General features: G+C 39.1%; 1 protein-coding gene across 1 annotated transcript in view; it reads left to right on the plus strand.

Moving 5' to 3' along the window:
* Nucleotides 1-290: 290 nt before the first annotated feature.
* LOC308040739 (cytosolic phospholipase A2 epsilon-like) overlaps nucleotides 291-26169 on the plus strand; it is a gene marked incomplete at both ends in the record, with an annotated part of 32960 nt that continues 7081 nt past the window's right edge. Inside the window, 13 exons of the mRNA XM_080345029.1 lie at nucleotides 291-317; nucleotides 786-821; nucleotides 6913-6985; nucleotides 11190-11326; nucleotides 12019-12150; nucleotides 12708-12748; nucleotides 18775-18817; nucleotides 19394-19457; nucleotides 20780-20922; nucleotides 21079-21162; nucleotides 21977-22014; nucleotides 23599-23734; nucleotides 25309-25445. Coding sequence (XP_080201155.1) covers nucleotides 291-317; nucleotides 786-821; nucleotides 6913-6985; nucleotides 11190-11326; nucleotides 12019-12150; nucleotides 12708-12748; nucleotides 18775-18817; nucleotides 19394-19457; nucleotides 20780-20922; nucleotides 21079-21162; nucleotides 21977-22014; nucleotides 23599-23734; nucleotides 25309-25445 — 1091 coding nt within the window. The remainder of the gene's footprint in view (nucleotides 318-785; nucleotides 822-6912; nucleotides 6986-11189; nucleotides 11327-12018; nucleotides 12151-12707; nucleotides 12749-18774; nucleotides 18818-19393; nucleotides 19458-20779; nucleotides 20923-21078; nucleotides 21163-21976; nucleotides 22015-23598; nucleotides 23735-25308; nucleotides 25446-26169) is intronic.

Consider the following 26169-nt stretch of genomic DNA (forward strand, 5'->3'; position numbering starts at 1 on the left):
ATTTTCTAGAAAGGAATCCCTGGGCTGAGGGGGGCTTCAGTGTTCCCCCCAAACATCACAGCGGGTAAAAAATAAATTGCTCTTCATTCTGCTGACTCAGTTGAGGTGCTCTAATAGGCTGCAGGAAGCAGGGAGGAGACTGCCTAATGAGTGGAAATAATAAAGGGGTGGGGCAGGAGAGCCTCGTCATAAAATCCCTATTCCTCCACCCCTAATCTGCATGAGGAGTTCCTGTCAGCTGTACAACTTGGTGTCTTTTGACATTGGACTCATATGCAACTGGGGCTGCAATGGGATCAAATTTCAGTTCAAATGAGGTAAGAAAAAGAAGCCGAGAGCAAGAATAAAGTGGGTGAAATTGTCTCATATTTCAGTTCCATTGATTACAATGGAGACCAAGGTGTTTAAGGTGTATGGGGAATCCATGGAAAGCAAATTTGCTGTTTGTCAGATCTCATGGTTGCATGGATAGTTTTCCTAATCTAGCCTTTTATGGAACCTTGTGGTATGTCTGCATTTTCAAGCTATGTTTTAAGGCTAACAACATTACTTTTTGTGCTTGCTTAAAAAAACCAAAGCCAAACAAAAACTGTATGTCAAGGAAATAAGAAGCTGGCACAGGGTTGTGATTGTTTTGATGATTGGTAAAACACATAATAAGGGTAGTTAATGAGCATAGCTCTAAGTATGGTTTTGAATGTGAGATGTTTTTAAAAGTCAGCCTAAAATAAGAGTTTAACATGTAGCTTAGTTTTCTTAACTTTGCCTTGTGTTGTTTTTCCTAGACTATTACGGGCACCACAGCACCAGCGGTGAGCACGGTAGGTGGTAATTAGCTGGCCCTTCATTAAATGCTGTTTAGTGCTGAATGTAGGTAGATCACAAGAAAAAAATCTTAGGAATTCAATGGCTCGAGGGAAAACTGTACTGCAATATTTATTGAACACTGAAAAGTTGAGCTGTGACTTCAGCTCTGTAGATGAAATATTGCCTTGGCTTTCGGTAAACTGTAAATAGTCTGGTCTCTGTCGGTGTCTGATGTTTATGGTGTGAGTAGGTGTTGCACTGTATCTGGGCTGGTTTTTACTTCATGAGTATTAATTTTTTAATTCCTCCCTTTTTGTGTTTCGACATCTTTGGATGAAATACCCATTTGTCTTTTATGTTATTCCTTCACAAGAAGACTGTGTGTAAGCGAATCTTGCAGTTGTTCTTAGTGCTTTAGTAGTCCTTGCAGTCTTTCTTTGTGCTGTAACGACTGCCATAGAGCTTGCAATTCTCTGTGTAACACGGTGTTTAAAAACACAGTGTCAGAACAGGTAGCACTGTGGAATAAATGTGTTGCGTTCGGTCTCCTGACAAGCCCAATCTCATTAGCCCAGTAGGAGTGGGAGCAGTGCCCAAAGTTCTCTGAACAAGGTTTTGTAAAAGTTGAACTGAGGATGAATACTTTGCACAGGCACGTGAAAACTCCCTGGGCAATTAGCAGACCTTCACGTTAACAGGTATTAGCATAAAGGAAAACAGATAAGCTGTTGTGAGCCAGGGAATGGGAACAATGGCAGTGGCAACAGCATGGGGCTACGGGTTTGGAGTTGCCAGTATCTGTTGCAGCTCTCTGGGAATCCACAGTTGGTAGATGGGCTCTGGCTTCTGCTTCAGTTGTGTGGGGATTTCCCAGCCTGGTTTGTTTTGGGCTTTGGTTCCACATGGGGTATTGCAGTGATACACAGATCCTCTGAAAAGGTGGTATGTTTAGTCTGCCTCAGGAAGGTTTGCTGTTGTTGAAAGTATCTGATGCCTGACTGTGCCTGAGAGCCACTTGCCTTCTCTATTCAAAGTGAAATGCTATGGTAAAGCAAAGACTTTGCAGAGTTTATTAAAAAAGTTGCTTTAAAAATAATGTTTATGTTTCTGTGTATAGTCTCACAGCCCCAAGGAAGTATGCTAGGATCATAAAAATTGTTACTTTTAATCCTGTAAACTTAACCTGTGTTTAGAGGATTAAGGTGTTTTTATCCTTAGTGCTTTATACATTGTTAGTAGATCTCTAGGTATGAGACCTCTACAGTTCAGTGGCTTTAATTTTGCCTCTTGTTTTTAGGATATTTAGGGTAGCAGAACTGACATGAATATAGTACATATAATTTAGAGTAGGACCCAAAACTTACTCTTTCTGCCCTGACTCTTCGAGGCTCATAGAGGCAAAAATCAGGAAGGAACCTGAGGTTGGTTTGGTTTAGGTGTTGGTTTTTTTTTCCTTTTTTTTTAATTGAATATTATTATTTATGATAATAAATATAAAACTATAATATATCTTGAGTTATATTTTGTTACTCAATGGCTCAGTTAAGGAAACTAGTTTTCATTATCAGAGGCAGTTTGAGTAGAAACCATGGGATGTATGAGATTGAAACTTGAGTGTCCATATAAATTAAAGAGAACATGTAAGATACTTGCTGAGAAAATGTTGGTAGTGCCCTTAAGCTGGCAGACAAAAAAGTAATACTTTTTAGATTACTCAAATTACTATATCATATTAAAATAATATAGGCTAGCATGGTCTTGAGAAAAAGCCACACTGAACTGTGTGCTGCATTTTCAGAGGTGCTGAGGCTTTTGTTGGTGATGACAAGGGCCTGCTTCTCTTTTAAGATTTTAATTTATTATAACATGTGAGTCCAGCTGTGGAGCAGCAAACAGGAAGAGAAGAAACATCACCTGAAAATGGCAGTCTGAAGTCACACAAATTTTACGTAGCTCTTAGAAAGAAACAGACATTGAGTCACTGCTGCTCCGTTTGTTTTTATTCTGGAAAACCCTGGTGACTTCTGCTGACTTAGTAAGACCCAGCTATTGGGTGTTTTAAAATGGGTGAAATAAATACAAAACATGTAGTATAAGGAAAAGTGTTTCTTATGTATATGACCTTGCCTAGAGGTGGTAGACATAGTAATGTAATGAAATCCTGCCTGCCTTGAGGCTCCAAAACTCTTTGAAGTTAAAAGGTGCTACATACCTGACCCAGGTCAGAAACAAGGTAATGATCTGTGTTTTTAAATCCTGACACTCTTTCTGACAGGGCTGAGTGTTTTCCTTGTTGGTCTTCATAGTTTTTAAAGTAGTAGCGAGATTTCTATTCCTTTTTAAAGAGAAAGCTCAGAGAGGTGTGCTCTGCTTCAAATAGATCTGAGGCTGCTTTGCTTTGGTATTTGCTTTCTCTCTTGATATAAATTGGGAATGTTGTATGTGTTTCACTCCTCAAGAAAAAAAAAATCTATAAAAGACTTTTGTAGAAGTGTAAACTTGGAATTTACTGAAACAGAGCCGTTTTAGAGCCTAGTTATGTAACTTTTATTCATACGGATGAGGATTCACTTATGCGAACACTCCCATTGACTTCCCTGGGAACAGATATGTAAGGATTGCACAAGTGTGCCACAGCACTTAATTGAACTTTTATCTGACGTAAGACAGTGTGACCAAGTCTTGCATTTGCAATCTCACATATGTAAGTAGTTTCAACAGTGATTATTAAAATACCTGGCTTGTGTTTCCGGTTTATGAGTTAACAATCATGTCTCAGACGAAATAAATACAGAAGCTGAAAGTCGAAGTGTGTATAATAACTGACCTCAGTGTCTTCTGGCCTCAGAACTTACGCAGCCTGTGATACTGTCACATTAAAGGGAAATAAGTGGATGTCATTGCCCATTACTAGCATATCCAGCTTAAGATATGCCACTCATTAGTTTTCCTGTGTGACTTTGAGCAAGTTGCTGACAGCTAAAACTGACAGAGCGTTCAGGCATCTAGAAGTTAGGAACTATAAGGTCCGACTTCGAGATCACTAGTGTGGGAAAGGACTTTAGAACCCAGAGTGACACACTGAGGATTAATTCAATAAGTTTGGAGAGCTGGATACACCAAAATGGGAATTGTAACACCTGAGCAGGAAACTGCATAAGTAGGTACATCCAGCTACCAGGGACATCTGAGCACAGGAGCACCCTTCTTAGATCCTATCACTGTGTGCCACTTAAGACTGCAGTGAGATACACGAAGCAGAGGTCTAGATGCTTCTTTTCAAAGAGTTGAGCAAAGGTTATTCCTTTAAAATGATGTCTAGACTAGTGGTTATAGCACTTCCCTGGCATGGGGAGCTTCTGCTCAAGTCTGTTCTTCTGTATTCAAGGCATGCAAGCCTCATCCTTCCTCAGTAAAGATAATCCCCACTTCTTCTGCCAAAATAGCACTGCTGAGGACAAAACCATTTAGAATTTATTGCATGGGAAACAGGGAACAAGTATAAAGGTAGCAAACATGTCAGTAGATTTGGCAAGGACAGACAAGCATTGTCTGTTGATCCCTATGGCTAGGAGTGCTTCTGTGTTTTACTCAGTTCTACCTAATGCATACAGAAAAGCAGTTCTGGCAGTTGGATTATATAGTCTGCGTATGATGTCTTTTGGTTGTTTTTCACTGGAGACAGTAATATATGCATTCCCCTCATCCCCTAAAGAACTAGTTTTTTTTTTTCTTTCAAGATATGTCGGTATGTCTGTTTAAGTTCTCCTTTATGGCCATGCTTGGGATAATGGAGCAGGTAGAGATGTGAAATAGTCTTTGAGACAAGCTGTAATGTCCCATGACTGACAATTTAAGTGTTTGTGAACTGTGGACAATAAAACTGTTCCCTGTGCTAGACTCTGGACAGGTTATAATAATGGAGAAAAAATGTGCCCATATCAGTGACTATTCCAACCTTCCTGCTGCTGTCTCACTGACCTTCAACTCTGCATCTTCAGGCCCCTTGCTGATCCAAAGGGAAGTGCAAGATGATATATGCCAGGGATTACCCAGACTGTTTCTTAGAGGTTGTTCTTAATCTCTGCTGCATTTTCAGAGGTGCTGAGGTTTTTGTTGGTGATGACAAGGGCCTGCTTCATTACACTGTGTTAGCGCCCAGTGTCACATCATGGTTCCAGTTGCTTAATGTTTTGCTAAAACATGGAGAAACATTTCATGACAAGCCTTGTGCTACAGCTGGAAAGATAAATGGTCTGGCAAAATGTATAGTATGTATGAAGGAAATAGTAGCAAGGTACATTATATTAGTTAGCATCAGTACATTGTTTTTACTTTTGCTGCTTGTGGTTAATACAGGTACTTCAGATACAAAGTAAGAAAACCCATGTATTTGTGTTAGGACTCTGTGTTAACTCTACTAGGGTACAGTATTACTATGAATGCAGGAGTGAGAGGATTTATGAGTTAGTATCTGTTCTGGGAAGCTGGTACGGATAGAAAGATTTGACAAGTTTTTGAGCACAAACCACATGTTTCTGTTCTAAACCGGAACCGATAGTCTCAAAACTAAATACCAATTTTAAGCAAGTGTCGAGAGAGTTTTGGTTTTAAAAGGGAAGATGGTGCCTATGAAACAGAAGTTAGTGTGGAAGAGAAAAGAAATATGTTAAGTAGTTATTTCCAACGTGAAATAGGGGAAGAGTTAATTTCATAGAATCATAGAATACCAGCTTGGAAGGGACCTCAAAGATCATCTAGTTCAACCTTTCTTGCAAAAGCACAGTCTAGAGAAGATGGCCCAGCACCCTGTCCAGCTGAATGTTAAAAGTGTTGGCGAATCCACCATTTCCCTGGGGAGACTATTACAATGGATGATTGTTCTCATCATGAAAAATCAGAATCTCCCCAGGAGTAACTTATACCCATTACCCCTTGTCTTTTCCATGTGACTCTTCGTAAAAAGGGAGTCTCCATCTTCTTTGTAACCACCCTTTAAATACTGGAACATGGTGATGAGGTCTCCCCTCATCCCTCTTTTCTCAAGGCTGAACAAATGCAATTCTCTCAGCCTTTCCTCATTTGGTGGCTTCCCAGTCCTTTGAGTATCTTTGTGGCCCTTCTCTGGACCCTCTCCAGCCTGTCCACATCTTTCGTGAAGAAACCGAACACAATATATCCAGGTGTGGCCTGACAAGTGTTGAGCAGAGTGAGATAATGACTTCTTTGTCTCTGCTGGTGTTGCCCTTGTTGATGCAACCCAGTATCCTGTTGTCTGTCTTTGCTGCAGCAGCACACTATTCACTCATATGGAACTTGTTTGCCAGGACACCTGGAGTCCTTTTCCACAGAGCTGCTTCCCATAAAAGTAGATCCCAGCCTGGCTGGGTAGATTCTCACCCTGTGAAATACGAAGACATGAGCCATGGTAGCTATGAAGTATTACAGAATTAATATTTCTGAGCCCAAGGTGTCTGATATCTAGCAGAGTTTTGAGTTAATTCCTAAGATCATGTCTGAAAAGTGTTTTGTAGCTTAATGCTGGTGATCAGAGATGAAGATCAGTCTTTGCAAGATGTATTTTGTCACTGGCAGCTGCATTTTTTGCCTTTTAGGCTGTGCGTGGTAGCTTGTGCTGGTGCAGCAGCTTTGCTGGTGCATGGTGGTTGCTTAGCTCTGTTTGCACAGCTACTGTGGCAGTGTTTGATGTCCCAGAGGCAGCCTGCTCTGTTGCAGGCAGTGGTGATAAAAGGCGAGGACACCGATGCGTGTACTGTAGGGGTGTTTAATGTGATAATAATGGAGTGGTGTTAAAAAGAAGTGGTCTTTATCAAATCAAGCTCTCAGCACCTGTTCTCACCTCAAACGTGTTTTTGAAATCTGTTGTTTCTCTTTCAGACCTGAAAAGGGTTCTGTGCAAAAAATTTGCGTATTTTTTTCCAGCTGCTGCATTTGGTTTGATAAATGTTATTGGCTCAACCTTAAAAACCTTGTTTTATCTACATCCTTAAAACTTCAAGCTTGCAGCAGTCTGTAATTCTGTAACTATAGACTATAATATTAATTTAAATTTTATTTTATTTTATTTTTTTAATTGTCATGCAGAGACCAGTATCTCCTTTCAACTTGCTCACTGTAAAAATACTAAGAGTGAGGAATGCCCGGAAAGCAGACTTGCGTGAGTATTTCTGCTATTGTTGGAAGTTTCTTGTAATTCTTTAAAGTAAAGAAAATATTTGATCAATGTTATTCTTGAATTGTATTGGAATAAAAATACATGTTGCTGTGAGTTTACAATAATTATTTTTATTGTGATGGTGAAGTGTTGCTTTCTGCTCTTAAATATAAGGAGAATAACTCAAGCAAGGTGATGCATTTGATCTTTTGCTTTCATACCTCACTGTATGAGATGTATTTCCTACGCTTGTGACATCAGACTTAGCTGCTGATCAGAGGGCTGCTGTTTAAATGATGAAAATTCTTGTACTTTTGAGTAAGAAACCTATTTGCTACAGAATTTCTGTACAGAAGAGAGGAGAGGACTGGTGATGCAGTAGTAGGGAAAACTATGAATATAACAGAAGTACAAGCAAAAACATTCTTCTGCAAAATTTATAAATATGCAAGAAAAGATGATAAAATCCGGTGTGTCTGGAAATGTGTTTAACCTAGACAATGGAGCAATTTAAAAGTCAGAAAAACTTAGAGTACTACTGTGAGAGATTTAAAGGGGTTTAAGTGGGGGATAGTAAGGGGAAGCAAGAAAAGGATATCTAGAACAGAGGCTGGAAGATAAAAATGTCATAGTCAGATCGCAGGAGTTCATAATGAGAAGAGACCAAGACAGAATAAATCTCTGCAGTAGGGGAGTGTACAGAGTCTGGTAATACTCAGCTGTGCAAGCCCTGTAATGATTCACCTTCTCTGCCTCTGCAGACTGGTGGGCATCAGCTTGTTGAACCAGTGTGGCAGCAAATGTGAAAAAGAAAATCTTTGGTGGAAGAAAGAATCTTGAACAGATGGAAAGAATAGTTTGTTCACTGTCCAGATGTGACACTGGCTCACCCAGGGGAGGGACTGGTTTAACGCTGAATTTTAGAATTTCCAATTAATTGAGGAGCTTCCTCACAGCTTCTGTTCCACAGATGTGGGTCCTCTTTAGTCCAGTCTCATGGGTGCAGTGGGGCTTGTCCAGGTGCCTTTCAAAACACAGTTCTGTCACTGGGGATGTTTGAATGGTGAAATGTCTATGTAAAGAAGTTGGAAAGGCAAGAAAGAAAAAGGCAAAGTAAAGACGAAGAGAATAAGAAAATTCAAATTGAAAGACTACAAGAATAAATTGGAATAAAGCTACAAGAAAGACTACAAGAATAAAGCTTTTCCTCTTTGTTGTAAAACAAAGAGGAAAAGCTCACAATATTTTCACCAAAATCTTGCTGAACTTGGCTCAAAATTAAATTTCTTTTGGCACACTCAGAATTTTGTGCAGCATATCATAGTTTCTAAGGAAACAAGATGTAAATTTCAGTTAATCTATTATATATTTTGATTTTTCAACTAATGTAATGGGTCAAGAGTAGAGGGAGAACCTCTATCTTCTTATCTGAGGTTGAATTTAGTGGTTTCTGGCAGGAAGAATGTGGTTGGAACACATGGAAGTGGTGCTTAACAACAGTAATTTTGAATGAATGATGATTATCAGGTAACAAATGCCTACTGCACTTGAGGTATCCTGGGTTACTCTTGCATCTTCCACAATGTCATACTACTGCGCTTATTTATGTTTTCCTTTTATTTTTTCAGCTTTAAGAAATCTGCTGTGTTTTACTGTGTGCTTTGTTTACTGTTTATGTCTTAATATTTCTTAGTCTAGAAATGACAGTTGATCAAACTACTTTGTTTACTGTGTCATTTTGGAAAAGGAATTTGATTCATTAGACAAAGTGAGGGCACTGTAAAAGATGTAAAGTTCTATGTTTTTCAGAGGTTAAGTATCTATTTTAATGTGCAGAAACACACACTTTGTGGGTTTAGAGTAGACTTTTTATTTAACGAAACCCAGATGTTCAAATGCCTACGTAGTGACTTGCATCAACCAAATAACGCGATCTGACCAGGCAGTCACTGCAATTGCGTCTGCAAACCCACATGCACAATTCTGTGTGCATTTGTGTGCTCCAGCAGATTGCCTGCTTATGCTTCAATTCACTGTGGTTGTCCTTCTCAGGAATTATTTGCTCACAGTTGCTCCTTGCCACAGTGAATCGTACAGTCTTTCTTCATGAAGTCTGTTAGCATGTCTGCCTTATCGTATTGCCTTACTTCCTGGAGTTCTGGTCTCAAGAACAGATGAATACCATATCTTTACGCCCTTGAGACGCCCTGAATTCAGAACTTGGGCTTCCCAAGGCTTTGTTTAAAGTGTATCTGGAAGAGAGATTTAAAAACTTTTCAGCAAGAATATTTACTCAGCAGAAAATTAATTTTCTGAGGAAACTCAAATTACTGTGGAAAAAAAATCGGTTTTTGTTAGTAATGGGAAGGATATGTCAGGCAGGCTTTACCTTTACAGAGGCATTAAAAAGGCATTTAAAAATCCAAACATTTCAGTTAGTTTTCCTCAAAACATCAGTATTTTCAACTATGAGAAAGTACCTCTTTTCTACCTATTTGTAATGGTAACAGTATGCTTCTTGTTACAATTCTGAGTTATTATTTATTTCCTCCTTTATCTTCCCTGTTTTTCTCATTAAACCTTGGTGTTTCCTACTCCAATGGTATCCTTTCATATTTTCTTGCTGGTGAAGAGTTTGTGCTTAATTTATTTAAGTGGATCTTTCTTCTTGGCCTTTGTCTCTCACATTCCTATTTAACAGTGGAAAATAAATATACTTTAAAAGTCTTTCTCCCTACTGTTGTTCCAGAGAAAAATAATTTTAATAGATTCGAGTACAGGCTTGAAAATCTAGACTGTGTTTTGGACCCTGCCACTGACTGCATTATGGGATCTTGGGGAAGTAATTCAAGTTTTCTCAATTTACTTATTTGCTTAACCCTTATGTCATCACTGTGAAGTAAATCATCAGTGTCTCTCAAGCCCTTCCAAAATGGAAGCTCTAACATTAATCAATATTGAACATTTACATTTTCATCTGCCTACACTTGTGCCTCTGCCAAATGCCAAATGTGGAAACACTTTCCTTCCTGCAGTCATTAGTGAGGTTTTGCTGATAGTGATAGCATGGTTTGCTACATTATAAAAGCACAACTTAGGAAAAATACACTTAGTAGAAAAACCTAAATCTGTAGTTGCTACTGAAAGATAAAAAGGAAATACACAAAGATGATTGTACTATTATGAGATAATAGCACTGTTACGGGTTTTAAGCATGATGCAGGGATTGACTAGGGGTTGAATTATTTGACTTTTTCTGACTCACAAGGTTGCATTAAGAACCAGATGACTTGTTGAACATTGCTTATGTGAAATAGGGAGGATATATGTTGCATTATATGTGTGAGAGAAAGGCTGTCGGTGCCTGTATCAAGCGCCTGCAAGTTTCACTCCCAGGCAGTTCTCCCTTTAAACATGGTGGGGATCAGAATATGGAAGGATATGATGGTACTTATGGTTTCCTTCCCCAGATTTGAGCGTTGGCAAGATTTTTCTAGTCTGCAGAGAGAGTGGTAGGAAGGGATAGGGTGAATTGTAACTTAATCCTGGTGCTGAGACGAATTTTTCTTTCCAAAAGACTTGCTGAGAAAGGCAGAGCTCCTAAAAATTTAATCAGCGAATGAACATTAAATTGGCACATTTTGATTTGTGATAAGGAAATAAAACTTTTCAGCTTTGGTGGGGGAGCACTTTACTTTTTGGCAAAAAAACCCTGTCATTCTTCATTGAAGCTAGCAGTTTGATAAAGGTTTTCAACTACTTAAGGTACCAAATCTGGGAAGGAAATGCTAGAAAACAAGTCTCTCTGTAGCCCAGATTGAAGGTTGTGAGGTGCGTTGCCTGAGTGACAGGGGAATCATCCTAGAGCTGATGTATGTTAGGCAGAGAGAATATACTGGTAGATATTATCATGTTTTGGCAACATTACCTTGCCTCAGTCATTTGGATAGTCATGAATATAAAGCTAAATGCAGCATGGATAGGTGTGCTTCCACTGCATGTGGAGTAGAGTGCTATTTCAAATGCAACTTTATGTTGGGAATGAGCATGGCAAATGTGTGGGGATGTTTCTGTTTTGCCTTGAGTGATTCATTGTAGGAAGAAATCCCCTACTGTGTTACCTATCCCTTATTACAGTTAAACATGCAAAGTGCAATGATTCTTTCTCTGTATATGTTATCACTCTGCTCATCTTCTTTTTATACAGTCACCCTTTCAGATTGTTACGTGACACTGTGGCTGCCTACTGCTTCAACTGAGAAGGTTCGGACCAGAACCATCAAGAACAGCAAAAACCCCGTGTGGAATGAAGCTTTCTGCTATAAGGTTGACCGCCGAATCAAGGTAGTGAAAATAAACGGTTTTCACCATTCACTGTGTGAAGATAGTCAATAGATTATGCAGAACTATGATAAACCAATAAATATATATCTCATTTCCAAATACTGGTGGTCTTAAAGATTCCTCAGAAAAACCTCTGTTGCGTACATCCTCCTTGGTATTGGTCGGTTCCAGCTTGTTTTTACTTAAACGTTTGCTATACTGATGAGTAGCAATTAAATGCCCTGCATAGTATGGCCTTTGCTATCCTATTCCCGATCTTGACACATACAAGTGAAAGCCAAGATAAAGATCACATTAAAATAACAGTAAGATCAGTTAGTTCTAGATATGACGGAAAAGAAATCCTTTAAACATTCTTTCTGTACTTGTGCCAGTTTTATACACATGGAGCCAAAGGCCATAAAATAAATGTAGAAATATTTAATACAGTTATTTATCACAAATTCATGAATGCTCTGTATTACCTGCCTGTTTTGTTTCGTTTCCCCAGGCAGACAGCCTGCCTCTTTGTGTATGTACTGTTATCAGTAATGTGAAGCCTAATATTCCCAAATCTCTTTTCCTATTGTGTTTCTCCTTTTTCCTTCTTCCCCTAAAACTGGAGGGAGGAGGCAGGAAAATCTCAAGACGAGAGCTTACAGAGCTCTTAAATGTAGAAGTAACTCCATTATATCCTTAACTTCTTTTTGCAGAATGTGCTGGAACTGAAGGTCTGTGATGAGGACACGATGTCTAGGGATGACGAACTCTGCACAGTTCTTTTTGACATAGATAAACTCACTGTAGGACGTACTGTTCGAGTGAAGTTTCAGCTGAATCCACAGGTGAGCAATGGAACTGGTGAGAACAAAAGTAAATTCTTTCCTTCCATCTAAATATATCTTTTTACAGTGTTTCCTTATAGGAAAAAAATCTACTTAAACTGTCATCTAGGATGAAATCAGTTAGAACTAACTACCCAGTGCCTTAATTCTGAATAGTTCTGGCATCTTTGTTGGTTCTCAACATGAGTTCTGAATTTTAGCCACTTTAAACTGTAATAATATTAAAGCAGCTGATTAGTTTTGTTTTGAGAATTAAAATCTGAAAAAAGGGCTGTTTCAGCAGAATAGCAGTTCCTACATCTTTATGCTCATATGGCTCTTAGATTTCAAAAAACTAGTTTCAGCAACTGTTTTTTGAATATCTTAAAATTCAATATCCTCCGTTGGCACCATAGTTTGGTTGTTGTTGTTGGTTTTTTTCCAAATTATTCATAAGTTTTGGTAATTTTCCTAAGTGTTATTCTAAAGAAATATTTTACAAATTATGTGTAACTGGTATGATGAAAGCTATGAAGAAAAATAAGTAATATACCTTTTTCTTTTCCCTCTCTCTTCAGACACGTGAGGAGCTGGAGGTGGAGTTCACATTGCAGAACACGTGAGTAGAGTTCTAAATTCTATATAAACTGTTGTATTCAGCATAAAAATAGTCTGGTTCATATGTGACAGTGCTTCTTAAAGCTAGTCTCTGAAAGAAATACCTAGAAGTTTTCATTCAAGTATAATAAATTGGAATTTCAGAAGAGATGTTTTTAGACTTTAAATATCTGAAAATGTAATTTTACCATTTGGCTGTTGCCTCCTGAGCGTCAACTTCCTCCTGTTCCTTTTGTCGTTGGATCAATACATGAGGAACTATGAGGACAACTGCAGCACTGAGGAAGTTTTGACCCTTAGAAGAAAGATCGCCAAGCCTAAATGTCTTATGTTGCCCCTTCTTGGAGAATCTGACTTTTCAAATCCACAGCACTATAAAATGCTCTCCTCTAAGCTGATCTGTTTAGCTAATCTGACTACACGTGTGAAGCTGTGATAGACTTGAGTATCGGTTCCAGCAGAGAAAGGAACTATATGTTCCATGTAAAGAAAGGAGCAAGGAGCACTGTGGAAAGCTGGGAACTGGGGAACCAGGAAAACTGGAGGAGCAGCGGTAGCTTCACTTGGTGAGCTTGGAAGATGTTGTTGGAATTTGACTGTTTAAGGGATATGTTTGCTTCAGGTAATTCATGCTGTGGAGAAATCTGGAAGCCTATCGCTCTAACAGGACCATGGGTATTCTAGTCTTTTTCCATAATATGCTTAATGACTGAGGAAGTTACTTGAAAATATTTCTGTTAACAATTTGATTAATATTATTGGACTGGAAGTGCTGTTAAAGCAACCTTGGAGAAGTGATGGTACTGCTGAGACCTTCCCAAGGTGCTTGGAGCACTTCAAGAGCCCTAGCAGTATAGTATGTTAGTATGTTGGTGGAGAGTTTGAATAACATGTTTATTCCTGACGGAAGGGGAAATTGGGACTTGCTGGAGAAAGGGCAGTAGCTCAGTATTATGAATGGAGAAGATCTCCCAGTGTTTACAAGTAAAAAAACAACAACAACAAAAAGAACACCTAAAAACCAAAAAAACAGAGACAAAGGAGTTCCAGAATGTCCTATTGCAAACCATGGAAACTCACCAAGGAGGTTTGTTTGTGGTATACTGTGCACCAAAACTGGGAGAATGCCTGGTAATAAAGACAAATGGTTTTTGTTACAGCTTAGGAGTGTCACAAAATCAGTAACAATAATGGGGAAGGGAGCCCCAGTAGACCTCCCACATTCCCTGTCTACAGTCTTCCTTTCTCTGCAAGTTAGAAGCTGGCTTGTGGTGTTGGTACGTAGAATCATACTCTAGATAATCCTGTCTTCTGATGAGGGGGATTCAGGCAGGTTGTCTGGCATTGATGTTGTGCATGAGTGGGTTTGCTTGTGGGTATGGAGGCTGGAATTCATCTTTGAGCACTGACTCTGTGTCAAACTTTTCTCTTGGACCTTTCAACTAGTTGGATTTTTGTGGAGACACATGCAATAGATGAAAGTCAGGAATTTTGTCATTTCTGCAGGTGCTGTCTGAGTAGGAATTGTACTGGTTGGAAAGAGATGGTTGGGACTGGACAAATAAAAAGGAACCTGGGAAGTGCCAAAGAAGAGGTTTTAAAAAGAATCACAGTTGTGGCTTACTTGCTACAGCAAGAACATATCTGATCCACTTTTGCATTCTTAGTGTGGTACCTGGGTGACCAATGTAATAGTTGTGGCCTGAAGAGCTCCATACGCAAAGGGTAGAAATTGCTGCATCATAAGTGAGTCAGGGAGTCAATGTCCCTGTGAGGTCCCAGACGGCCTGAGAAAAGGGAAGACACCACTCTGGGAAAATGGATTTCTTGTCAGAAGATGGATTTACATTTCCCCAACTATTCCTCATTTGCATTTCTTGCATATGTGTGGTGGTCAATGCTGTTCTTCCCATCAGTTGAGCCTGGAATAAAGGTGTAAACACATCTGAATTGATTAAATATTGCTAGCATACTGAAAGGTTGGGTTTTTTTTTACCCCTCAACATAAAAAAGTATGATATCGGGAGTAATTGATGAAAGGGTTTGTGCACTAGAACTTGAGACAGTGGGTTGCATTACCTGTGATAAACTGAAGAGCCCTGAAAGATCTGGAAGACTGAACTGAAGCAGCTGAGATGGGTCACCAGAAAACTATGAACAAAACCAACCTCTCCTGTATTGAACAATCTCACCAGGTTTTGACAAGGGTTTTTGGTATTGCTGGATGGGAGAAATATTGGCAGGATTAGAGATAATTTTCAGAGGAAGGGCCAACCATAGTGCTAACAAGAGGTACAATTAACCATGCAGGACAATTCCTACAAATCTGGTATTGTGATGGGAACAATGAGAACATACTTTTTTGGGGGAGAAATATGGCAGTTTATCTCTGGAATTAATAACTATTCCCACCAGCACATTTTGTCTGACGCTAACTGAAATAGTTTTTCATTCCTTCCTCATCTTCATTCCAGACTTCACCAATTGCAAGATTTACTGTATTAGCCTGTTCTTCTTTCCAGCATTTCACATGAATAATATAACACATGAACTGTAACCCCAGGCCAAGAAAGTTTCCTGGGTCACACCTATGATAGTGGCTTTGTTACTTCTATTTTTGCTTGCCTATTGACCTCACTGCAAAACGTGTTTTGTGTTACTTTTACCAAAGAACATTGTAAAAATTTCCTCATGATACACTGGTGGGCTGTATGAAATTGGTTCCCACATTCACTCCCACTATCTTTTATTTAAAATGGAAGAATATCTTCATTTTGGTGGCTTGATTTCCAAAACTGCAAGACAAATACCCTCTCTAGTTTTGCCTCATTCTTACGTCTCTCCCGAAGTACCTGAAAATGCTCACCTCTCTGCTGCCATGACCTATGGCAGACACTGAGAGCCAAGCATTTGATCATAAGGACACAGAGAGGAAGGCATGCTCCTTCCTTCTTTTCACCAATAACTGAGCCAAGGGATTGCAAATGCCTGCCCAATGGTTTATGGGCCCATAACACGAGCCCAGCTGGCGTGAGAGCTGCTGCCCTAGAGCAGCAGTGACTGAAAAGGTAAGGTCGTTGTACACAGGTTGCTGATTTGCATACTTTAGTGCTTTTATGTTATTTTCTGGTGATCACAAAAAGTAACATTGGCTTTCTCCCTTGTATTTCCCCTGGTAGGGTCCAGCGAGACCACGAGCCCCTACGAGTTGATACAGGGACGGAGTCCCGCTGGACTAGGTGGCTTCGCTCACTCAACATCCCCCTCCCCTCTGACTTCTACTGAAGCCCAATCCTGATATTGAGCGGCCACAAAGAGACTTCTGATGAACTAGGAGGTACTTCAAGTTTCCAAGGAGAGGTCTAAGGGCCCCAGCATATTTTTGGGTCTGCTGATCTTCTTTTTGGCCTCTTTCTGTCTTTCAGATGTCCCAAGTTGAGGAAGTACATCACAAAAACTCTTAGAAGAACGAAGGACCACTCTTACACAACCTTTCATCTCATCTCCCTCTCCCTTTTCTTTTTTCTCAAATGTGAAAGACAATTCTTAAAACAAAGCCCACTTAAAACAAATAAATGTAAATAGGTGTACAAAAATGTGTATAAAAGTTAATATTTAATTATTGAAATATGGCAAAAGCATGATTTTTAGAAAAATAAAAGTCTTTTTTTTCTTTCTGTAGTTCTGCTGTGTTATTTTGAGAAATTTCCCCCATGTGTGGGAGGACCAGCAGATCAGGCTAGCAGTTTGACTTGGGCACTGCTGAGGAAACTGTGAGCAGGCTGAATCTCCATCCATTGGGCGCCAAATGTACTGTTTGTATTTGTGTCTGTGGCAGGAAGTGACAGGGCCTCAAAGGGCACCGAAGGCAAAAGTTTTAAATCAAGAAATATGACAAACAAACAATCTTTGGGACTATTACAGTTTTCTTTATTTAAATAGTACTGTCCTCCATGCTTCTCTTGGGTTGTTAGAATGGTCAGAAGAGTAGCCTGAGCTATGTGGAAGCTACTAAAAGAAGGGGAAACTGGATCTGACCTGACAGAATTAAAATATTGTACATAGGTGTCAAAAAAACCAGATTTTTCTGGTGAAATGGAACACAGTAGTCGACTCCAAATGCGAACTGCAGTGGGAGAATCTGTGTGACTGTAACTTCCCATACAATATTGTCCATTTCATTATAAGCCAGGCATGATCTAAAATGGAGAAGACAGCAGTTTGATGCATACCAGGTGTTGAGAAGTGAGCCCCAGGCTCACAGAGTCCAGTGTAGTCTTAGGTACCTTCAAAAGACTTTTAGTGGAGAATGATGCCCAGGGTCTCTGTTCCTGGCTTCCCCAGCCACAGGCCATGATATGCTTCCAATTCTCATAGTAAAACTGAGGTCTATATTGAAAAAGGCCACCAATCACAAACTGTGATGGAGAGGACAAGAGTGTTAATAAGTGTAACAAGGGGTCTCTAATAGCAGTTCGGTTGTTAGGGAAATTACCAGCTAGTCCTGAGATGTGGATGTTACTCAGTGCTTCAAAGATAGGCAAAATATTCAAAGGTCTCTGCAAACCTGAATAATAAGAGCTCTTCTGCACCCAGCACAGCTGTGTCTCTAGCCATAGCTGATCTCCAAAGCTTCAGAGTAAGGGGAGTGCCTTTGCTCTTTGTGGATCACCAGGTTAAAAACTCCCAAAAGTAAAAACATCTGTCTTACGCTGTGGCAAGCAGAAACCTTGAAATTCAGGATGTGAAAGCTGGAAATGCAGTGTGGAGAGTAACCAAGTGACAGCAGCTGGACTTCCTTACAGTAGTGACTGCAGAGGTGACACCTCAAGAGGGACTTCTTGGTTGTCAGAGCTCAATGCCTGTGTTGTCCTGGTTCTTCCCCAGGAGCCTTCCAAGCTGTTCCATCCAACAGTGCAGGTTCTTCCACCCTGTTTGAAGGTCATGCCTTGGACCTCCTAACTATCAGTCTACCTTTATACTTTGCTGACACCAATGCCTCAAATAATACTACACTGTACTGGATATTTGCCTCCAAGAAGAGACATTGTTTCCTGCCTTTCCATCTTAATTTCACCAAGCTATGTAGGCTGAGATCTTTAGCTATCCACCATGCTGTTTCTCTGCTTCTCTTACTTTATTTAATGAAGTATTTGAGAGTAGTGACACCATATGTTGTGTAATGTTACAACTATTTGAGTACAAAATAGTAATTAAGTGCAAAAAGTTTTGTCTGAAGCAACACCTGAGTGGTACTTCAACACTTTTCCCTGCATGCAGATCGAAACACTGAGTATTTTTGCCCATTCCTGAGCAATGTTCTTTGAACTCTTTAAAATATGCTTAAAAAAAAAAAAAATCCCACAAAATTCCTAAGTAAAATACTTTTTTTCCAATGTATATACTGTGTTGTTGATGTGGTTTTTTTGTTGTTTGTTGTTGTTGTTGTTGTTTGTTTGTTTGTTGTTTGTTTTTGTTTTTTGCGGGGGTGAGGGGACGGGTCAGATAATTAGAAACATGTCTACCCATGTTGTGATATGTTAAAATCTCATGTGCATTTTGGAAATCACTTTGTTGAAGTAAGTACAATTTCTTCCGCTGTTATGGTAATCTTTGGAAAATCATGGAAATCTGGGCAAGTGTATTAGTTTTTCAAATACAAAACCTTGGGTCAAACTGCATAATGATCAAGATAATAAAGATAAATGTAACAGCCTCCAGGTCTCCTCAAACTCAGTATGCCATGTATCAGAATTCATTACAGGGTTTACTAAAGTAAGTATGAAAAACCACAGGACTAAAAGGTCAGCTTCATATTCTGTTGTGGGTGGACTGGAGAACTTGTAACTCAGCTCACCATGTATAACTATGCCTGATAAAAGCTTTGAAGTATTTTTAAGTGAGAATGTTAAAGTCAGAAATTTCAAAGTTGATAGGGGCCAAATAAGTAATGTGTTAACTCAGAGGCTTAAATATTTACCTGAGTTGTCCCACTCATGGCATTATATTTTCTGTTTTATTTTTCAGACTGGACTATCCTGATAGCATCATTACTAATGGAGTACTAGTGGTAATGTATATTCTTACAATCTTTCCTGTGCCTGCATAACAAGTGTTCGTCTTTTTAACTCTGGAAACTTTGAGCTGTGTTCCAAAGCCAGTGCTATCAGCCACACTGTCCCACTGAGAAGAGGGATCTGTTGTTGGCACTAAGGATCCCTGTTCTTCCATCATTCCAGTGTGATGCCCCATTCTGCAAAGGCATGATGTGGGGCTACTGCCAGGATACCTGTGCCACCACTTTCTTCTATGAACTTGAATTTCCTACCCATTATTTCCACAGTACATCCAGAACTATCAGAGGTTAATGAAAAAAACAATGAAACGCTTACAAGAAGAGTCTCATATTTCAATGCACCTATTATTTTGAATGTCTCATCTTCTTTACTTAACTGTCTCTCCAAGTTCAAGCAGCTCATGAGTTGTTCCTCTTTACTTCAAAACTTAGAAAAACCACCATCACTATTTAATAGATAATGATTGTGTTGCTCGTTGATCAATCAGAGTGCTTGGTTGAGAACAGTATAAATCACTCGCAATGTCATTTACACTTTCCTCAATCGTCATTTGTCCTCTCTTGCTACAGGCACGTGACGTTTACTGTTTGGAGGTTAGAGTGGACACAGGGAAGCTGAAGCAGCAATCCACAAGTGAGGTTATTGCTTCATTAACCTATTGTTTTTGTGTCATGATTCAGCGGTTATAACAAATGTTGAAAAATTAATAATCTGTTGTGCTTGTTAGTCTAGCTGTGTCACATAATGCTTAGTTTCACCATGTCCCACATTACAGAAAGATTGTATCTATTGAAATTCGAGTTAGTCAAGTATTTAGTTCTGAGGCAAATCTTAAATTGATGAAAAAATAGAGCCATATATACTAGAATTAAAAAATTGGAAAAATTATAATAGCTCTCTCTGTTTATTTCTTGTTCAAAATGAAAATTTATCTTATTTTAAAATTATAAATCTTATAATTAAATTAATATGCAGAAATCTTATCCTGTACATTTAATTTGGGTTTGAGTGTGTACAAAGTTTCTGCACATTCAGTGTTCTGAAGGAGATTTTTTTGTTTGTTTGCATAAGCAAAAATAATAAACTTATGCTCTTAAGTTTAAATGTAAAATTGTATTGAAGTGGTCTGCACAAAATGCAAACCACCACCAAATTAGGACTTTGCCTGTAAAATGTAGGTCTAGTAAATATATCAGGACTCTTCACTAGTTTTTAAATTAATTCAAATAAATAGTAGCTTCTGCAAAGCTGCTCATGGGGCTAGTCTCAAAAAAATCAAGGCTGTTTTAAGACAATACATGAATGGAATATTGACCTTTATGAATAAAATTTGTAGCAATGGCTGTGTTGCATTATAGGAAGTTTCGAACTGAAATGTAACATGGGATGGAAAGGTTAGTGACCTAAAATGATACGCCTCTTGGCCCTGATCTTGCAGAAGAACGGCATGCTTAGTAAATGTAAAGGCTTTTCCTTGCAAGGAGCACAGCCCAGGGCTTGACAGGTTTGGTTTTTCAATTTTGGTGACATGAGGGCACATGTCAAGTAGTCTGCTTGACTTTTGGATTTTTATCATTTTAGTATAATAGCAGACACAGGATACAGTAAAATGTACACAATGAACCAAAACATACTCTCTTATTCAGTGTGAATAATCCAAAATGCCTTTAAACTCATGCTCCTGTAAATCTAAATCTTGGTTTTATTTATTCATGGATAGCACCTACCAAGTAGCACTCTACAGTATTTTAAAAACATGTGATTTCTGTATATTAATGATTTATATAGACACACCCAGATGGTTTATATCAGTTTTCGATCTGTTTCTGCCACCCAAAATCTACTTAATCATCGTGGTGTAAGGAAAATCAGAGGAGAACAGGATTTTATTTACTAATTATGTATGTTTACTTGAAATATTTAAAATCCTCTTTGTTCCCTGCCTCTATGTTCAGGTCACAAGCTTACGTTTACAGTGAAAGGATCCCATGAAGGAAGCCAGACAATTTCGCTGGACTCTGAGCCCAGCCTTAGGATCATCGTATTTCACTGTGTCATAAATGACCACACAAGACTGGATATCACTTTATCAGAAGAGGTATGTTCCCCTTCTGAACGTTGTCATTAACCTCAATGAAATTAGAAGAAGAAATTAATGTAACCAGTGAACTGAACTAGCCCTCTTAGTAAGAGAAGTTCTAGACATGACTAACCTTTCATGTGTGCATCCCTCCCATTTTTTGTATTGTTTCAGCTGGTAGATGAAATAGAGAATTCCAGGGTCCTTTCTTTTCCTCTGAATTCACTCCCTTTGCAGAAGGAGATAATAGTAGAAGAGGTGAGTGCTCTCAGCCTTTCAGAACAAATATTTTCAAAATGTGCTTAATATTGTCCTGCCAGAAATAAAGTTACTAATTGAACAAAAATCACTCCATAAAATTGTACAGCTATTTATTGAAAATGTTAAAAAAAATTAAGACCATCATATTCACTTTTATGGAAACAGGTGTTAATAATTATGATAATATGAAAATAACTGCAAACCTGCATCCAAAAATTAGAATTAAGGAGTTTCAAAGAGCAAAAATTACTGTCATATGCACATACATTTCAAAATTTCTTTTTGGGTATTGAGGTAATTCTGGAACAACTAGCAGTTTAAAACAAACAAACCAAAACCAAACAAAAACACAAAAGCCACACACACACACACACAAAAGATTAAAAGCCCCCCCGCAACAAAGCCACCACCATTACCAAAATAAGCCCACAACCCAGAATAGGAGCTTAATTCAGATCTTAACTTGTCTAAATATTGATATTGAGAAGAATTTTGTATGTAATTTTTTTTTTAAAGGTGACTTGTCTCATTCCTGTTATTCCTTCTAAGCGTGCACACTGTGAGCTGGTGTGGTGTAACATGCAAGCTCATGGCACACGAACTGCCCCAAACAGACGGGTTTATTAGATATGAGAGAATTGGATTCCAAGCAGGGAGTGAGACTTTGGTTAATTGTACCAAAATAATGTTCTTAGCCATATAAATTACTATTTGAGAACCTCTTCTCTTACTGAATGAGCCTTGCCTGAGCTTGAAGGAAAGAAATGTTTTAAAATTTGTTTGTAATTAGCTTTATTTTCTGGATTTCTAGGATCAGTCCTTTCACTTGTGCTTGACAGCAAGAAAATGGTAAGATAGCCTCTTTTTCTCCTGTCATCCAGGATTACTGTGAACTAGTTATCTAGGTTTTTTTCTATGGTAGGTGGAGAGATGAACACATACCACGTGAGTGCTTTGTCCTATACTCACGTGGTGCCTGAGGTAAGTGCAAGTCTGTGGCCCTTACAGGATCTTGCAGTTCCATATGAGTTTATGAGCCTTGGTAGGTTTCTTCAGAGTAAATAAACCTATTTTATTACTGTTGTTCTTAGACACGACTAAAACTGCACTACTCAGATATTAATTTATTGCCCATTTATGCCAGTAGTCAGATCTGTGTAATGACTGAAAAAAACTCTGTTCCTCTTTAAATTTGAAAAGTCACCAAGACAAACATAATGTGTAATGTGTAAAATTGAAGACAAAAAGGTTTTATGGTACAGCTAAAAACTTCATATGGTTCACAGCATCCTTACTCTTGGGTGATATGCAGAAGGAAAGCAAGGTAGATTTATAGAGCATGGGAGCAGTTTGTGTAAAAGGAATACAGAGCTTAGGAAGAAGAGCTACCTGCTCAGTCTCAACCTGTAACAAAATGTATTGAAATATAAATCCAGCAGATACAGATTTACAGAGCAAGTGAGCAAGAGAAAATTTAGTCTACCACTAAAAAACATTGCTTTTATAAGTAAGTTCAACCAATTGACCTTATTCTGTTTTCAAAAATTAAACTGTGATATACCAAATTTGCTGGAGAACAGAGGTTACTAATATTGACCATTGAAACATTTGTGTTTGTGAAATACTGGTGAAAGTAACGTTCAGGATAGTTTGCAGCCACCAGAGGGTGATGTGACCCAGAAGATTTAGTGAATATTGAGTGCTTTTCTCAATAACAAGTGTATTTGTGTTTTTGGAGGCACAAAACATCAGTTGCCATTTGATTGGCCTTGTACCTTTTTTTTTTTTTCCTGCATTTTTTTTTTTGCTTGTGTCACATTTCTCAAGGGGGAAAATTCAGTGTGTTTGCCCATGTGGAAAAAATGATGGATATTCTTACATATTTGTAGGATGAAGCTTGCAAATGCTTATCTAGAAATCTGTTCAGCATGCAGGTGAAAGGCTGGATTTCACAGGACAGAAGCTGAACAGGGGGTGATGCTGCAGGACTTGATCTGCAGTTGAAGGTCCACCACAGAGCTGATTAGGACCTCCATTTTAAACACTGTTAGTGAGCTGTCAAAGCCTGAGAACAGGTGACGGTGGTATCACTTGAGTTTTCGCGGATATCATGGTCACAAAAAGGGATGGATACAGAAAAGATCACTTCTGGAAGTACCCCTTTTGGTGATCTTTCCCTGTCTTGTGTGTCTTGTCTTTGTGCTCGTGTTCACAAGGAATCTAAAGCACCTTGGAAACTCCTCTTCCTCCTCATTACTACGCCTTGCTGACAATACAAATGCTCTTTTTTTATTCTGTTCCTTGATCAATATGCATACTTGGAAATGGCTTGTTTTACAGATGATTTGTGGAGTTTACTGATGACCTGCCCTCCGGGTCTTGAGATCAGCTATAAATGACCTGTGCATTGATTTTTTCCATTATCTATTCCAGCTCAGGAGACCTGGATGTGCGCTTGGGGTTTAGCCTGTGCAAGGAAGAGCAGGACTTCCTGCGGAAAAGGAAGAAATATGTTGCTGCTGCTCTGAAAAAGATTCTTCATTTGGAGGAGGATCTGAAAGAGCATGAGGCAAGCCAGTACAGTCCCTGGTAGCAAGGCCTCTCTGGGGATTGGGGTCTGGCTCGCAAATTGTAACCACAAATGAAAAAACAGCTTAATTAACCTTGCTGTTCTTGGGCAGGCCTGACCACCTAAGGCATGAGAAGAAGTAGCTGATTCATACAGCAGAGCAGGAAAGGCAGGATAATGACTTTATAGCCCGAAAACCTTCTCAACAGCTCCTCAGTTCAACCCATTCCTGTGGGTCTCAGGAGGAAAATTTATAGTGGGTGATACGGAACAGCTGGGAGATGGTGCCTGAGAAATAGTGTACCTTAACTCAGTAACAGAGGCAAGGTGGTGGTCATGGCATTCGTAAAGGATTTTGAGGGCAGGGAGCACAAATTTTCACACAGATATCTGAATAAAAATACTTCAGGTGGCTTCTGTAGCAGCAAAAGTGTATTGTTGGTAAAACTGGCTACTAGAATAAAACTGTCAAGCTGGAAGAGTGAATATTACAACATTGTTGAGTTGTATAGATGAAATAGCTGATTAAAACTGTTGTTTTATCACTGTAGCCCCTGCTTCTGCCTCCATAATTCAGTCACAAGTTTTGTAACTGCTTATGCCTAGCTGGGTTGTTGAAAGTCAGAAAAGTATAAACATACAAACAGCAAGAATCCTCTTTAGCTGACAACTAAAAGAAATAGTGCCGTGGGTAGGGTACAGATTAAAAAAAAAAATGGATTTCAGAGAAGAAAATAATGTAGGAAATAAAGTTTTCAAGAAAGCTGGAAAGAACATTTTTACATAGCTGTCTAAGAGTTTCCTGACCCGTAGAGAAGCGGTTGAAGTGGTAAGACCAAAGCTGTTTATTGAAAAGGTCTAAGTACTCTGGCTCTCCTATTCATGTATTTAACTTCAAAATTGTGAAAATAATCCCCTGTACCTTGTTAGCTGACTTACATTTAAGCTAAAAATAGATACAAATAAACATTTTTGATAGAGCCTGTAAGGATCGACAGAACCGAAGATGCTAACAGAAGCAGAGGGTGTACTAGATCAGGAAAAGACTAAGAGAAGAATAGTCTGCCTTATATTTGGACCTTGGAGAACGGGGAGCCCTATCGATGATTGTGCTTCAGGACATAAAGTAATTAGTGGCCTGAGGCCAGGAGGGCTTCAGCTATTGTGTGGTCTGGCTGATCACAGGGTGCTGTGCATTCTTCTGAGGCACTGGTCATTGTTAAAAGCAGGATCACAGATCCCTAATCTGCTCTGGCATGGTAAATGCTGTATTTTCTATGACAGTTTCTAATAATACACTTTGAGAAGAATTCCAAGGTGATGAGGTTTATTTCCAATTATATAACAAGTAGACAGCTTCCTGCCCACCCAATCAGAGCAGGTAAGACAGAAGCCTTCCCTCTCCCATTAGTCAGGTGGTGGCAACAGAAGCCTTTTAATACATCCTTTTTCCACAAAGTAACCTCACTGCTTGTATCAGCACCTGTAACCTGTTATCTGATTTCTGCAGTAAGAAGGATTGCTTGTCTCTAACACATGCGTGGCTTTCACTCCTGCCTTGCCGTGTTGGACAGGTGCCAGTGGTGGCCATCACGACAACTGGAGGAGGGACGAGATCACTGACAGCGATGTATGGCAGCCTGCTGGGTCTCCAGAAACTCAACCTGTTAGACTGCATTTCCTACATCGGTGGTTTATCGGGTACCACATGGTGAGAATGACCCAAACAAGGCTCATGTTTCCACTCTCTTTGCTTAATACTGTTGACTATTTGTATAGCACCATCAGCTTACATGGCACTTAGTAGATCAAAAGCATTTCCATTTTCCCCACAATGTCCTCTATGTCCACCAAGAGCAAAGAAACAAAACATACTGAATAAGAGTTCAATTGTGACTTACGTCAGCTGCTTTTGTCACCACATTGAGAGTCCATGCCTGATATTTTCATGTAAATGCTCTATTACCTTTTCATATTTTATCAATTATACCTCAGACTGAATGCAACGAATCTGTCATTAGACTGGAAATTGAAGAAAGATGGGAAGAAGAATTTATGCCTGCCATTTGCTGGTTATTCTGACTTCCATTTTGGATTTAGAGTGCATCTCCCTCTGGTAAAAGGTGTATTTGGGGCTAGTGGAATTAATACTATTGCAGACAGTCCAACAAATGATGCCAAGTTACTGACCTTGGAGAAACTATGGCTATGTTTGCTCATTATAAAGTGCTCTCTCCCAGTGGGCACATGACAGATAATGTCATATTTAATATATCTTAGATACTTAATAATGTGGATTCCAGGTATCTCCACTCCTCTACACCTGATTGGATGTAGAGATAGGTTTTGTTTTTTTTTCCACTGAATTGTGTTTCAACCCTTTAGATAAGTCCAAACCTTAGTGGCAGGTTTGTCTAAGTATTTGCCGAAATCCT

Source organism: Nesoenas mayeri, assembly GCF_963082525.1.
Source record: "Nesoenas mayeri genome assembly, chromosome: 5".
NCBI lineage: Eukaryota > Metazoa > Chordata > Aves > Columbiformes > Columbidae > Nesoenas > Nesoenas mayeri.